Raw genomic sequence first — 13,614 nt, 5'->3', positions numbered from 1 at the left:
ACTTCCCATAGGAATTTGTATTTCATGGGAATTAAATTCCTACATCAAAATCATGGGAATTGTATAAAGTTGTTTGGTTGGCATGAGGGATGTTGCAAATCATGGGAAATTTGACTTACCTAAGGGGGGTTAAGTAATTAACTACCCATGTTTTGTGAGAAGTCACAATTCCCATGAATTTGCAATTCCCTCATTTACACTTTTTATTGTCAACCAAACAACCCATGCATTTTCAAATTCCCATGATTTTTCACTTCCCCCATTTTCTTTGTGTAACCAAACAACCCCTAAAATTTGTCCATAAAGGACTATCAAAAGGGGACGGAAGGAGTATTTAACATTTTTAAGAATGATTTTCATAAAAAGATTTCCATTAACATTAATGGAAATTCAGTTTATAAAAAATTCGAATATCTTGGGGTTTTGTGAGATTTTTTTTTAAAAAAAACAGTGAATTACAAGACTACAAAACTGCAAGTCATATTTCATGTAGCATATCCATTGAAATGCACAAGGTCTGAAAAGAAAAATACAGCAGTATAGAGATTAGAGACAGAACACATTTTAAAATTTATACTGTTAACAACAAAATCTGTAAGGTCTGAAACAATGAGAAAGACCACATTGCTTAATACAAACTAATCATTATAGGACCAACCTCAACCTATCTCCCACCCTAAAAAAAAAAAAAAAAAAAAAAAAAAAAAAAAAAAAAAAAGCCCAATCTTCGAACAGAATATGAACACCACTTGTGCAGTCCAAACTTCAACGGGCAGGCCTGAGTTGAGAGATCACAGGGTTTAAGAAAAGGGCAAGAGATCCGAAAGTCCGAGCATACCCTGAGATGTCCAAGGCAGAGCACCATAACTCTTCCCCCAGATTGAAAGGCCAACACCATCAAACCAGATATGTCCGAGGTGGAGCACAACAGCTCTTCCCCCCACCCAAATTGAAAAGCCAACACCATCAAACCAGATATGTCCAAGGTGGAGCACCACAACTCTTTCCCCAAGTTGAAAGGCCAACACAAGCACTGAGGCACCACAACTCTTCCACCAAGTTGAAAGGCCAACACAATCAAACCAGAAATGGCAATGCTTCCATAGTTACTACCTTAAGTTCCTTTTTTTTCTTTTTTTACTTGATTTGTTCTCTCTTAATTTTTTTTTTCCTTTTTTTTTTTGTATCTTTAATTTTTTTTTCCAATCTTAAATTTTTTTTCCCATTTTTTTTTTATCTTAATTTTTTTTTTCCTTTAAAATTTTTCTTCTCTAAGGTTTTTTTTTTTTTTTTTTTTTTTTTTTTAAATTCCAACTTCTGCTGCTCAGTTACACCTAAGTAACCCAAATCTAACTGCACAAATAACAGCAGGACAGAAGTTGAAACTAACTTAAATCTAGCCTCTGTTGTATTGTCTCGAACAACCAAGCAAACCTGAAACAGTCAAAGGGAAGAAAGCCAGCAACACAATATTGCACTTACCCGAGAAACTGGCTTTCTCTCCCACCCACCAACCTCACGTCAGCACAGTCGTTGTGGACCCAGGTTTCTGCAAATGTCCATCATATTACTACTCTGCCCCACTTTAAGCTGTACTAGCAAGACTAAGCCTGAAAATTATCACAGAAAATGCAAACAAAAGCAATATAAAGATGAACATTATAATGAATATAAGTTACATTAAATAAAATAGGATTCTAAATCGGAAATAGGCATGCCTTATTACTGGATCTTGAATTGTTCCAGAGTCTGCTCCAATGCTTGCCTTCAACTTAACACCAATTATTCCATTTGTCTTCACAACATAAACACAAGAGTCACAAGTAAGCAGCTCAGAAAACAAACATAATAAGCTCAAGACATAAAAGACCAAGGAAATTCAGAATAAAAGTAAGTTAAGTGACCAGCCAGCTTTTGCTCAAACTATTAGTAAAAATAATCTCCAAAGGAAGCATAACCATAATTGCAGTAATAGACACAGTGAAAGAGGACAGAGCAACAAAAGGCCAATATTTATATAATAAACATTTAAACAATGAACCACAAATTATGGAGCCAATAATGATATAATAATAGCAGATAAGAGTAAAAAGATAAAACCTCATATCCATCTTGCAATGCTACTTTGCTCTTCATGAAATCACCCTTCGCATTAGTGAGCAAGCCAGAAACTTCCTCAAACGTATCATTTTGAATTAAACTCTGATTTACACTTCCTTCAGAACTGCTAATTTTCCCACCCTCTTCATTTGCTTTAGATTCGGAATCAAGATCCCTGAAAAACCCATTGCTTGTAAGAACACAGATAGCACTGCAGGTAGAAGGAATATCTGACTTTTCTGCAACCGAGACAGTACTGGCAGAAATAGCCAGCCCAAAATCTTTAGCATCATTATCTAACACCGTATTCGTATCTGTTGAAACATACCCTGAGACCATCCCTGGCGGTGAACCCCTATCTACCACAGGTGTCACATCACACTCTGGAAGTGGAGACCCAGAATTATGAAGCACTGAATCAGGAGACACTGAAGCACCACATGGACTAAGTGACCGCCGCTTCCCTGGTTGCCCAGATACATCTTCACTAGAACACTTTCTTTTATGAGACCTTCCACCATTAACTTCATCTTTTGGACTACTTGAACTTAGTACTCGCTGGTCACCTGAAGACCTTGATAATTGAGAACGCTTATATCCCTCTGGAAAAACAAAAGCTGGAAGCAGCTTTTTACGGACATGGGACACATATATATCCATTCCTGGTTTCCAGTAAGAGTACATATTTATTGAATTCCTAAACTCATCAACTGTTGCGCGAATATCAAACTGCTGTCCCTCCTGAGCAACCTCGCCTTGCTTCCTTTGCAAACCCATAAAAAATGCACAATGAGCCCTTTGCCTAGATGGATCAAACAAGTCATGTGGACAAGGATGGCACTGCAGTTTCCCGAGAGTATCACGTTCTATCTGAAAAGTACAACAGATAAAACAAAACCTATTCAGACAAAAACCAATAACGAAATGCAGAAGAGACAACTGGAATTCATAAGATAACAAATAACAATTGTGTGCAATGTTTAACAGCTTGACAAGAACCAATAAAGCTTAAGCCACATAGCAAAGACCAAGAAAACCACCACTAGTCCATTGCAGACAAAAACAAAAATGTCTTACCATCAGAGTCAACTGTCTAAATCGGGATTCTACCCAACCTCTCCAAGAACGCAAATCATCAGCATCAGCAGCAATTATGTCAACTTGTAGATAGTTTTTATAGCTATCAAAGAACATATATGGCTCAAACAGAGAGCCCCAGCGTGCCTTGTTAAGCTCAATATCCTATGATAATCAAGTAAAAAAAAAGAACTATATTAGTGTCTTCCGAGTGATCTAAAAAAAAAAAAGGCTTCAAACCACCTTACCTGACAAATCTTGTTGCCAAACTCAAGCTGCTCCATCATCACCCGGAGAGTACTAGGCGAAACATTGTAGCTAGAATTCATGCAAGGGTATGCAGGCGTAATGATAGGCATGTGATGAGTACGGTCCCGATGATTTTTACGAGCATCCCAAACTGGAAATCCAAGCTCTTCCTCTTCAATCTCACAAAGCATCACAGGGATGGGCCAACGCCACTGGGTATAGACCCTAAAAAATCGAGACACCAGCATACTTGGTACTGCGTTTGGATACAGCTGACAAACTCGAGCAACTAGAATTGCCCAATTTACACCTCCAAGAAATCCAGTCACCTAAACCAACAGATTGATTGAATTAGCAAAAGCAGAAAAAAAAAATCTAAATTGGGAATATAATCAACATTAGCAACTCTGAAACAGCATAGAAACTCACATTTGAGTAAACACCTCGTTTTTTCGCCCAAAACTTGAGACACCGAAGCACAGTGCGGAAATGCTGAAAATGGAAGATAGTTTATAATTTATAATCATTCAAGGATCAAAGCAACAGCAAATAAAAGCTGCTAGTGGACCAAGACTATAATCATATTGTACTAAAAATATACAAAATCTAAAATACAACAAAAAACCAATAATAACTAAAAAAATGAAAGAATATAAAGCATTGCGGCTAAAGAAACCAAGTTTTCATGTGTACCTTAGTGTTAGGAACTAACTTAAGAATTTGATCTGCAACCCTGCATCCATTTAAACTTCGAACAGTAGCTTCATCGACATTATATAGAACCGAAACATCAGAAATATCCAAGTCCTGCAACAATGCTCATTTTAATTATCATGATGGAGTCGCACTATTAATTATAATAACTTACAGGAAAAGAAAACAATAACGATACTATCAATGTACAATACTCCAGCAATATATATATTAGATCCGCTAAGTACACAATAGGAGATCAAAAGTTACTATAAGAAAGAAGATGCAGCTAATATTGGAACAGGGATACTGTAACTAACTACCCCAAAAGAGATACTGCTACTGCCCTTTGCCAAAAAAAAAAAAAATTGCAGTCCCGCAAGATATTATGCAATTACACGCTACAAACATCAATAATGCTGACTACAAAATAAAGGGGATGGCATCAAAACAGGCACTACCTAATCATTTTTAACTCCTTCAGCAAAAGCATGAGGACAAAAAAAGAATAGAAAAAATGTACTTCACAATACGAGCCATGTATAGTCCACAGAAAAATAAACCAATTAGAGTGCAAAGAAATCAAAGTACTACTTACTTCAGGAACAACCAAGACGGAAACACTTGCATAAAGAAGATCAATAGAGATCCCATCAAACTTAAATTTCATCACTGGTACATGCGCATCAGGAATTGGTTGAAGCTCAGTAACTTCCACCAATTGTGCCAGAATATCATGGAAAATGTAAAAGAAATCCTCCTATTGAGCAAAAGGTAGAAAAAACAATTAGAATCTAGAACCCTGAGCAAAATCAATGAAATTGAACAAACCGCAAAAATTAAGACCGCCACTTACATCTCGGTTGATATATGATGGCCCCACACATAAAGCATCTATATCAGCTCCAGGACCACTCACCTGTATAAGGCATACAAAGGTAAGTTTTAAATCGAATTAATGCAAAAATAAAGAAATAAATAAAAAGAAAGCAATTAGTATTTATGTCAGAAAATAAGTCATTGCCAACATAGATCAGCATAGCAAAGTAACAACCAAAACAAGACACATTAAGAAAACTATGAAACAGTCAGTTATCACAATAAACAACAATAAAAATCTCTGGAAAGAGGTATCAGAAGAACCAGACAAAGATAACTTCAAGAATCTATAACTTGAGTTTTAGTCAACAATGCATAATCAATCTCCTCAAATGCAAATTCACCAGACAGATTTTGTTCAATAGCAGCAATCTAAAAACGGTTTCACCAAAGCATAAAATCATTGATTTCTTACCCCCAGACGACAAGATCCAAAAGTAAGTATCAATGCATTAGCATCCTCAACCATTTGATCTGTATACCCTCTTAGCCGAGTAAGTTGTTTCACCCAATCTTTGACAAGCTGAGAAGTAGAAGTATGAATTAATATTCAGAATTAAGAAATTAACATGATACCAGATAGCTATAAATATGAGACAACACAATAGATATAATCATGTAAGGAAAAGGCAAATATAACATGTGTAGATACATTCACACAAAGTAATGAATGCCATCCAAAACCAATTTTCTTTTAGTCTCTTACAATCCTCACCACACGGGTCATGCAAGAAAGTGAAGACAAAAACGAAAGTAAATACATATAATGTTGAACAATTTAAACTCCTCAGACCCTTGTTGTAGTCAATAGTAAAATATTACAATACAGAAACATTCTTAATCCTAAAACACAATCTTGATTGAGTTAAATGCTTGGTGATATAATAGTCCAATAGAATTCATGAAAAGCTCTACCAATGCAGACACAATCTCAATCCTGATTGAGATAAATGCTTGGTAATATATATCTAATCTAACAAAGTTCAAGAAGATCTCTACAGCTTCTGGTGGCAACAAAATTTAGAACTCCAATGAACAGCATTGACATGGAAATAATCTGTCTCTTGACATTCACCAGAGCAAATCCAAGGACCGATAAAAGGAATCACGCTGGAAAGGTAAACAAAGAGCTAACGACCACATTAAAGATCAACTCTTCTAATAATTGAACAAAACTACACTGCTCCATGTTAAAAATTAACTGACACAAACCAACATATAATAAACACAGTTTAAGGATTACAGACTAGTTTAAACTGGTTTGCTATCGCGCACTTCCGCACATCTTAATTCATTACAAAAATTAGCTTGACCGTAAAGTAATCTCCAACTATAAACAACAATCAATCCAACTTTCATGTATGATCACAACAACCTCATTTAAATTACAACTTCATCAAGTCTAGGGCATTCATACAATTATAATCAACAATCAATTAAATCCCAAAATTCGACAAAATCAACTTAAATTCATGTCAGAAATAAGAACATAACTTCAACACACACCAATTTAGTTCTTATACCTCTCTAAGGCGAGCCAAAACCGCTTCCCTCTTCGCCGCTTCGTCATCGCTTTCATACAAACCAGAATCAACCAAAAACTGAAATTCCAATCCAAATGATCAACATCAATTAATTACCAAGAATCCCTAATTAAAATTAAAAATTCAAGAATCAAACCAACAAACCTTCTCCAATTCCCGAGTCTTCTGCAAATCAACAGCAGAAGGTCCCGCCATAGAAATCGGCATCGTCACTCCAAATTGCTTCACCAATCCATCTGCACTCCCCATCCTTCTTCACTCAACAAAATTCTCTCAAATTTTCACCCAAATTCCCAAGAACAAACCCTAAATTCACAATTATCTATCCTCAAAACCAAGAAATAACCCCGAATTTCAAAATTAATTGAAACCCTAATGATCAAAACTCAATGACGATCAAACAAATCAGGAAAGAAAGAAGAAAAACCGCAATTCTAAATTGAGAATTGGGGAATTGTAATTGAAAATCGAACCCTAAGAAGAATCGGAACCCTAGAAAAATCGAACGAAGAAACGAATTGTAAGGGGGTTCCAATTCAATTGAGAGAAGAAGAAGAGGAGAGAGAAAAAGAGAGATTGATCGGTTTGGCGGCCAATTGATTTTTTTTTTTTTTTTTTTGATATTTTTTTTGGGAAGAGATTATTTAATATTGGAAGAAAATATCAAAATCCGTAACTTATTCGGAAAGGAAAATAAAAAAGATGGAAATATATAAATTAATTAATGGGAGTAATTAAAGGAAATAAAAGATATTGTAAAATGTGATTTTAGGAAATTAGGGGAAAGATAGATTTTAGCAACGTCGCCTTTATGCCTTTAATTGAGTTGGGAAATTTGGCGTACTTTTTGTTGTTGATTATACACGTCTACGCGGGTATCTAGTTTGTAATTGTTGATTTGTTGTACTTCTTTTATTTCCTTTTTTAGGATGGTGCTTTCAAATAATATCGTCGATTGATGTTGGTTGATTTTACTCGGTATCTTGATTGTACTCTTTTCGTCTAGAAATATTTTTTCAAAATATTTTGATTATAATGGAAGGGGTGCCCTCAAAAAATAATGAATGGGGTTGGATTAAGTTTTTTCAAGGTTGTGGAATTTGCGAATTTATCTTTAGTAATTTAGGGTTCATTTGGTATCGTTGTGGTTTTTAGTTTTCTGGTTTTTATTTGTTAAAAAAAGTATATTATATATGCCACATAATGAATTAAAAATTATTTAGGCTTATTAAAACAATGATAATTTTGAAAACTGATAGTAAAAAAGGGGAAACATTTTTTTTCTTGTTTACTGTTTTTGGTTTTTAGTTTTCAAAAAAAACTGAAAACTGAAAATCAAAAATAATGTCAAACAAGCTCTTGGTATTTGACTTTGTTCAAACTTGTGAACAACAAATAAACAATTATAATTGTGTATATTTTTGGGATGTGGCTTTAGATATCTTGTACTTTGACTGTGTAGTCTCTTTTTGTTGAAGTAAATTTATGTTTGTGATTGATTGGGGTAATTTTATGTAAATTATTATTTAATAATTTCAAAAATTTTGATATTTGATTTGTCTAAAATTATGGACCTATTGCAAATCAAGAGAGAGAGATCACTTCATAAGTCCAAGGAAGTTATATCCCAAAATCATATGGCAATAGAAGGAGTAACCCTTTAACCTTATAAATGATTAACTCTTTCTTATTCAACCAATGTGAGATACTTACAATTGGTGATACACTTCAACAAATTTGAATTTTAGATTTCTTATGAATTGTTTATAGATGTCGTAAATAAAGTTGTCTTTCAAAGACCATATCCAAAAAAAAAAAAAGTGAAGTCATCCTTAAATAATTGGGCTAAGAAATTGCCGCATGATTGGCCACTTGCCCACTTGGTAAGTATAGAAAAGTCCAACAAGTCAAACGGTGGGAACAAATACAAATATTGGGATATTGAATGACAATGACCCACTCTTTAAGCATTATGGCAATGCCCCACTAGTCCACTTGAATATGAATATCCCATGAATGACGAAATATGTAAGCCCACTAATATAGAACATGATGCACGAATCACAATTCAGCCCAAACAAAAGAGTTAGTAATCCAACATTTACCTCAAAGTCTTCAATACCTCCTCATCTTCCCAAATACATCTCCCTTCCATCTGTATTTTACATGGTTTTCATCACATACTTTTTAACTTTGAATCTTAAGTTACAATGAACCAAAAAATTATGAAAAGTTTAAGTAGTAAATATTCAGTGAATCGAATTTAATTAAAACTCATTTAACAATCTTTTACATCTCCCCGTCAAAATATATAAATGAATCAATTAAAATATGCTTAAATGATTAAATCAATTAAATTAGCTTTAGCTGGTAAGAATATGTTGCGATTCTAATTTTTTTTTTTTTTTTTTTTAAAGGGTTACAAATGTACAATATATCTGAGTAATCTTCTACAATTTAAAAGGATGACGAGTAATTTTATAAATGTAAATCAAGATCTACTAAAGTGAATAGCAAAACTTTGAGAAAAGCCGTCTAACCATAGTAACCATACTAACTTTAAACAATTACGGAGTAGCATCTCATCTTAGTGTAGAATGTGCTAAAGTAATACCCGCCTTTATTTGTCACGAATATTAAAATTAATGTCGTGAACAATATTTACGAGTATGTGCATTCATGAGTACATTCTATGACATGTCTTCATATATTCAAACGAAGACATGTCTAGATCCTCTCCCTCTCATTAATATTCAAACGAAGTAATTTTCAACCTTGTGATGACTAATTAATAAAGACATAATGAAGAATGAAGTATGCATGTCAGCAGTAGGTATAATGAGTAAAGGTAGGGTTAATGTACACCATCATGACCATTTCATCAGTCTTCAATTTGTGTTAACAGTTCAAAAATAGCATCATTATTCTTAAGACATAATTTTGCCTATTACATGCTTTGCTTAATTGCTTAATAACTCAATTTTATTATATTCAAATTCGAAACTTAAGCATGCTAATTATCATTTAATTGACATGATTAAGTTCGTCCTTCTTTGAGCTTAATAATAAACACCCCCACCAATATCAAGTCATAAAAGCCAAGAAGTAATTGGAAACAGAAACAAATTTGGAAACTTTTGAACCTTTCTTGATAATAACATTTTAACAACATTACACCATATTAATCAGCTTAGCTTCTGCTTAGCTAATTACGATAGCTTTGACATTCTAGGAACTTTGAAAGGACTCTCCAAGAGTACATTACAGTAACTCTCTAATTTTTCTATTTTATGCTCATTCTTTTAATTGCAACCCTATAAAATTTACTCGTATTTGATACTCTATACGGAGTAATACATACAGCTTCCAATTTTTTTCATTTATTTTGTTGCGAATGAACTATCAGGGCACGCATTATAATTTTTCATATGCCAATGCTCAATAGGCTAAGACCTCATTGGTATATAAATATGGAAATATATAGTGGATCACCCGCTCATCCGCTCCACCCATCTTATTGGATTGGTGAGAAACTCGGTTTAAGCGGATGATGGATTAACAGATGCGGGTGACGGATCGGATTCGGGTTGAAAATTTTCACCCATCACCCAACCCGTTAACCTGACCCATCACCCAAATATTTTTTTTAAAAAAAACAATTTTTTAAAAATTTCTAAATTTTTTTATATTGGGCTAGGTCCAACTGAAGCTTATGTCCTAACTTCTAATTCAATACTCTATTGTAATTCCTAAACCCTAACATTTAAAAAAAAAAAAATAATAATAAAAAAACAAACAAACAACCACTCTCTGCCGCCTTTCTCTCTCGCCACTTTCTGACTCAGCCTCACAGTGGCAGCACTACTGCAATGACGGGTCGACGGTAGCAGCAACTCCAACAAAAAAAACGACGCCTTTATTCTAAATTCTAAACTCACTCCATTTTTAATTAATTTGTTCATAAAAATTTTGTAAGTAATTTGTTCATACGAAAATGAAATTAATTTGTTCACATGAATTTTGTTTGTTACTTGTTTAATTCAATTATATATGTTGTTGAGTTATTGTAATTGTTGTTGCTAATTTCTGCATTTTTCATTCGAAGATAATTCAAAAATTACTACTTGTTTTTAGGGTTAATTTTATGAATTTGCTCCCATTTTTTTATTTTTTTTTTTTTTTTTTTTTTACGAATTTACTGCCTTTTTTCACGAATTTGCTAACTTTTTCTTCATGAATTTGCTGCTTTATTTTTCACGAAATCAATTCGATATTATACATCCGATTATCACCCGAACCATCCATTTCACCTGTGGGTGATGGATGGATTCGGTTGGATGTTATAGCGGGTGGTGGATGGAACAGGTGGAGTGGATGGAGGCGGGTGATGGATGCGGGTGACGGTCCACCCTTCCCGAACCCGATCAATTTCCATCTCTATTGGTATACAGTATACACCTATATGAAGTTTTGAATTAGCTAGGCTCTGTTCACTTTACCTTAAAAAATAAATTAAGTAAAAATAATTGCAGTTCGATAAAAATAAGTTCAATGCAATAAAAATAATTTCAGTTCAATTCAAAATAATTTAGTATCTTTAAAGAAAAAATATAATAGAAAATCGATAAAAACAATTTCAGTTTAGCAAAATTAATTTCAATTTAGTAAAAATAAATTATGTTCAGCAAAAATAATTTCATTTCAGTAACAATAAGTTGAAGAAAATGGGACCTTTGTCATATTTAACTAGTACATGCATTAAATATTGTGAAAACGATTTTTACTTTAATCTAAATTGACCTAAAAATAACGAATTCAACTAATCGAATTAAAGACATTGGTTTGTTATTATTTAATCTCAAATACAATTTGCTACTCTTTATTTTGGTATATGTTACTTGGATATTTGTATTCTCCTTGAATCCCTTGATTGATCTAGTTGCTTACCATGTTCTTCGATTTCATGATTCAATCTTAGCCATGACCTAAATCCCTCCTCCCCCGCGCATTGGTCTCTTACGAGGGTATTACCTTAGCTCCAGTGTTTTCATTGGTCCAAACGCATCTACACAATCTTGCTTGAGAATAATATTTGATCAAATATAACTCGCTAGATTCATCACTGTAAAAAATTTGTGGGACAGTTTGGTTTCATCACTATACAAAATTAGGGAATTTAAGGATGTATAAACAAATCACATTACAACATACAAATAATGATTGATTTTCTCATTCGAGTTGTTCGCTTGTTCCAAATAAGGTTTATTATCAATGGTTTTTGTATCTTATAATTAGAGACAAACTTAATTGAGTACTCGTATATAATTTGGGAGAAAATCATCTGTCCCATATTTTGTGTTCCATTGGTGTTCCACTAAATATGATTGGTTCTTAAAATATTAATTTGCCTTTTAAAATTTGGATTAGAAAATTAGGAACACAGTTGAATTTTTTTTTTCTTTTTCTTTTGAGGAAAACACAATTAAATTTTTCATGGGGTTGTCAAAGAGTTGAAAATTTTTTGGTCGCATTTTTTCCTAGCGTCTTCCAATCCTTAAATATTTAATAATTTACAAATACTCTTACTTAATTACTTTATTATATGAAAAAATACTTTATATTGTAATCCAGGTGTTTTTCTTTTAAAAAGATTTTTGGGTGGGGTACATTGCTCTATAAAGCAAAAAATAAAATTAAAAAATGAGGTGAAATTTAGCTGCAGATTATGATTGGTGGAACAACACTTTTTTTGAAATTGATAAAGGGAGGTAAAGTTTTTGATTCGTCTAATTTTATTTTTGCTCTAACTTTTTAGGCGTAAAATAAACTCCGTAATACTCAAAAATAACTTTTCTCTCTATTTATTTTTAAAAACATTTGTCCTAAATTACTTGTTTTTCATTACCTTAATTTACTAGAACTTTACTTTATAATCTGACCATTCTTTTTGTCATCTAATGCACTCTTTCACAAGGCATTTGTCAGATTAAAAGCAAATCTTAAAAGAAAAAGTGAAAAAAGGAAAGTAATTAGCTAAAACACAGTTGTTTTAATTTGTTGTCTGAAAATATATAATTTTAAAAGTAGAAAGAGGAAATTATTTTGTTTCTTTTCATTTGAAATTACTACAAGTAGTGTTAAAAGATCTAATTTTAATTTGATGTTTTATTATTTTACATGCAAGGGTCAAATTTATTTATTTACATGAAATGTTTTCTTAATGAGTATAGATTGTCTTCTTATAACAAATTTTGATACAAAGTACTCTTTTGGGTGCTCAATCGAGATTTGTATATCAAAACTATCAACTCTAACTTAAGATCAATTCTTAAGATTACAAAAGTCTAACGTAAGATCAAATCTTCCAAAAGAAACACACTATTTACCATTGCTGATATACAGTCACTTTATAACAATATTAAACCTAATTATAAGCTATTACTCATCATAACCCAACTTCATAAAACTATATGAATTCATATAGTACTATTTGTAATTAATTTTTGTTAGAAGATTTGCTATATTCTCAATTTTCATTCCTTTATACAATATTTTTGAATTATGATATTCTAAGTTTGCTTTGATAATTTGAAATAACTGGAAATAAAATTATGGTCCCATGATTCACTTTAGGAATTTAGACGTTGGGTATGTTCAATTCACTTTATTTAAAGGGTTATTAAAGTTTAAATTACAATAAAAATAAATAGTAAGTTCATATAAGATAAAATAAATCTAGATAAGTGAAAGTTAAGTGAATAGAATACACCCTTAATTTCAATATTATATACTATCAATTCTTTAGTGTCCAATTCAATAAATCAAACTTTATTGTTTGTTGTTGATTAACTTATCAAAACTACTCTAGTTACTAGTAATATTTATAGACCTAAACTATTATTTTAATTGAAAGTTATTCACAAATTATAAAAGTTAGAGAATAAACCATTACAACACCCTTTTGGATGCTAATTTATTTAGGTTCAACAACATTTTTCTTGATAGCTAGCCAACACATAATGTACATCATTGCCAATTTGTTACCAATCTTTATCATTGATTTTTTTCTTAG

The 13,614-nt window shown here is 32.5% G+C and overlaps 1 protein-coding gene across 3 annotated transcripts; it reads right to left on the bottom strand.

The window, feature by feature from the left end:
- Positions 1 to 714: 714 nt before the first annotated feature.
- LOC145620845 (nuclear poly(A) polymerase 4-like) lies at positions 715 to 7,220 on the bottom strand. Of its 3 annotated transcripts, none has more exons than XM_081675565.1 (12): positions 6,687 to 7,220; positions 6,522 to 6,599; positions 5,414 to 5,521; positions 4,976 to 5,038; positions 4,718 to 4,879; positions 4,120 to 4,233; positions 3,856 to 3,918; positions 3,426 to 3,755; positions 3,178 to 3,342; positions 2,429 to 2,970; positions 2,101 to 2,275; positions 715 to 1,795 (listed from the first exon to the last, which is right to left on the bottom strand). In XM_081675565.1, exons 1-12 carry the CDS (start codon positions 6,789 to 6,791, stop codon positions 1,676 to 1,678), a joined length of 2,025 nt encoding a protein of 674 aa, XP_081531691.1. In that variant the 5' UTR covers positions 6,792 to 7,220; the 3' UTR covers positions 715 to 1,675. The 3 variants fall into 3 exon arrangements, with proteins under 3 accessions (XP_081531691.1, XP_081531690.1, XP_081531689.1); XM_081675564.1 differs by having other exon boundaries at positions 715 to 1,610; positions 1,719 to 1,795; positions 2,101 to 2,970; positions 6,687 to 7,218; XM_081675563.1 differs by having other exon boundaries at positions 2,101 to 2,970; positions 6,687 to 7,219.
- Between the last annotated feature and the right edge of the window lie 6,394 nt (positions 7,221 to 13,614).

The sequence above is a fragment of the Chenopodium album genome, chromosome 27 (genome assembly GCF_948465745.1).
Source record: "Chenopodium album chromosome 27, dcCheAlbu1.1, whole genome shotgun sequence".
NCBI classification, from domain to species: Eukaryota; Viridiplantae; Streptophyta; class Magnoliopsida; order Caryophyllales; family Amaranthaceae; genus Chenopodium; species Chenopodium album.
This window is presented reverse-complemented; position numbering and strand designations above follow the sequence as displayed.

Coding starts and splice junctions, on each gene's coding strand:
- LOC145620845 (XM_081675563.1), bottom strand. CDS start 6,791: ATGGGGAGTGCAGATGGATTGGTGAAGCAATTTGGAGTGACGATGCCG. Junction 6,600..6,686: donor AGACTCGGGAATTGGAGAAG/GTTTGTTGGTTT, acceptor TTGGAATTTCAG/TTTTTGGTTGATTCTGGTTT. Junction 3,343..3,425: donor TTGGCAACAAGATTTGTCAG/GTAAGGTGGTTT, acceptor TGATTATCATAG/GATATTGAGCTTAACAAGGC.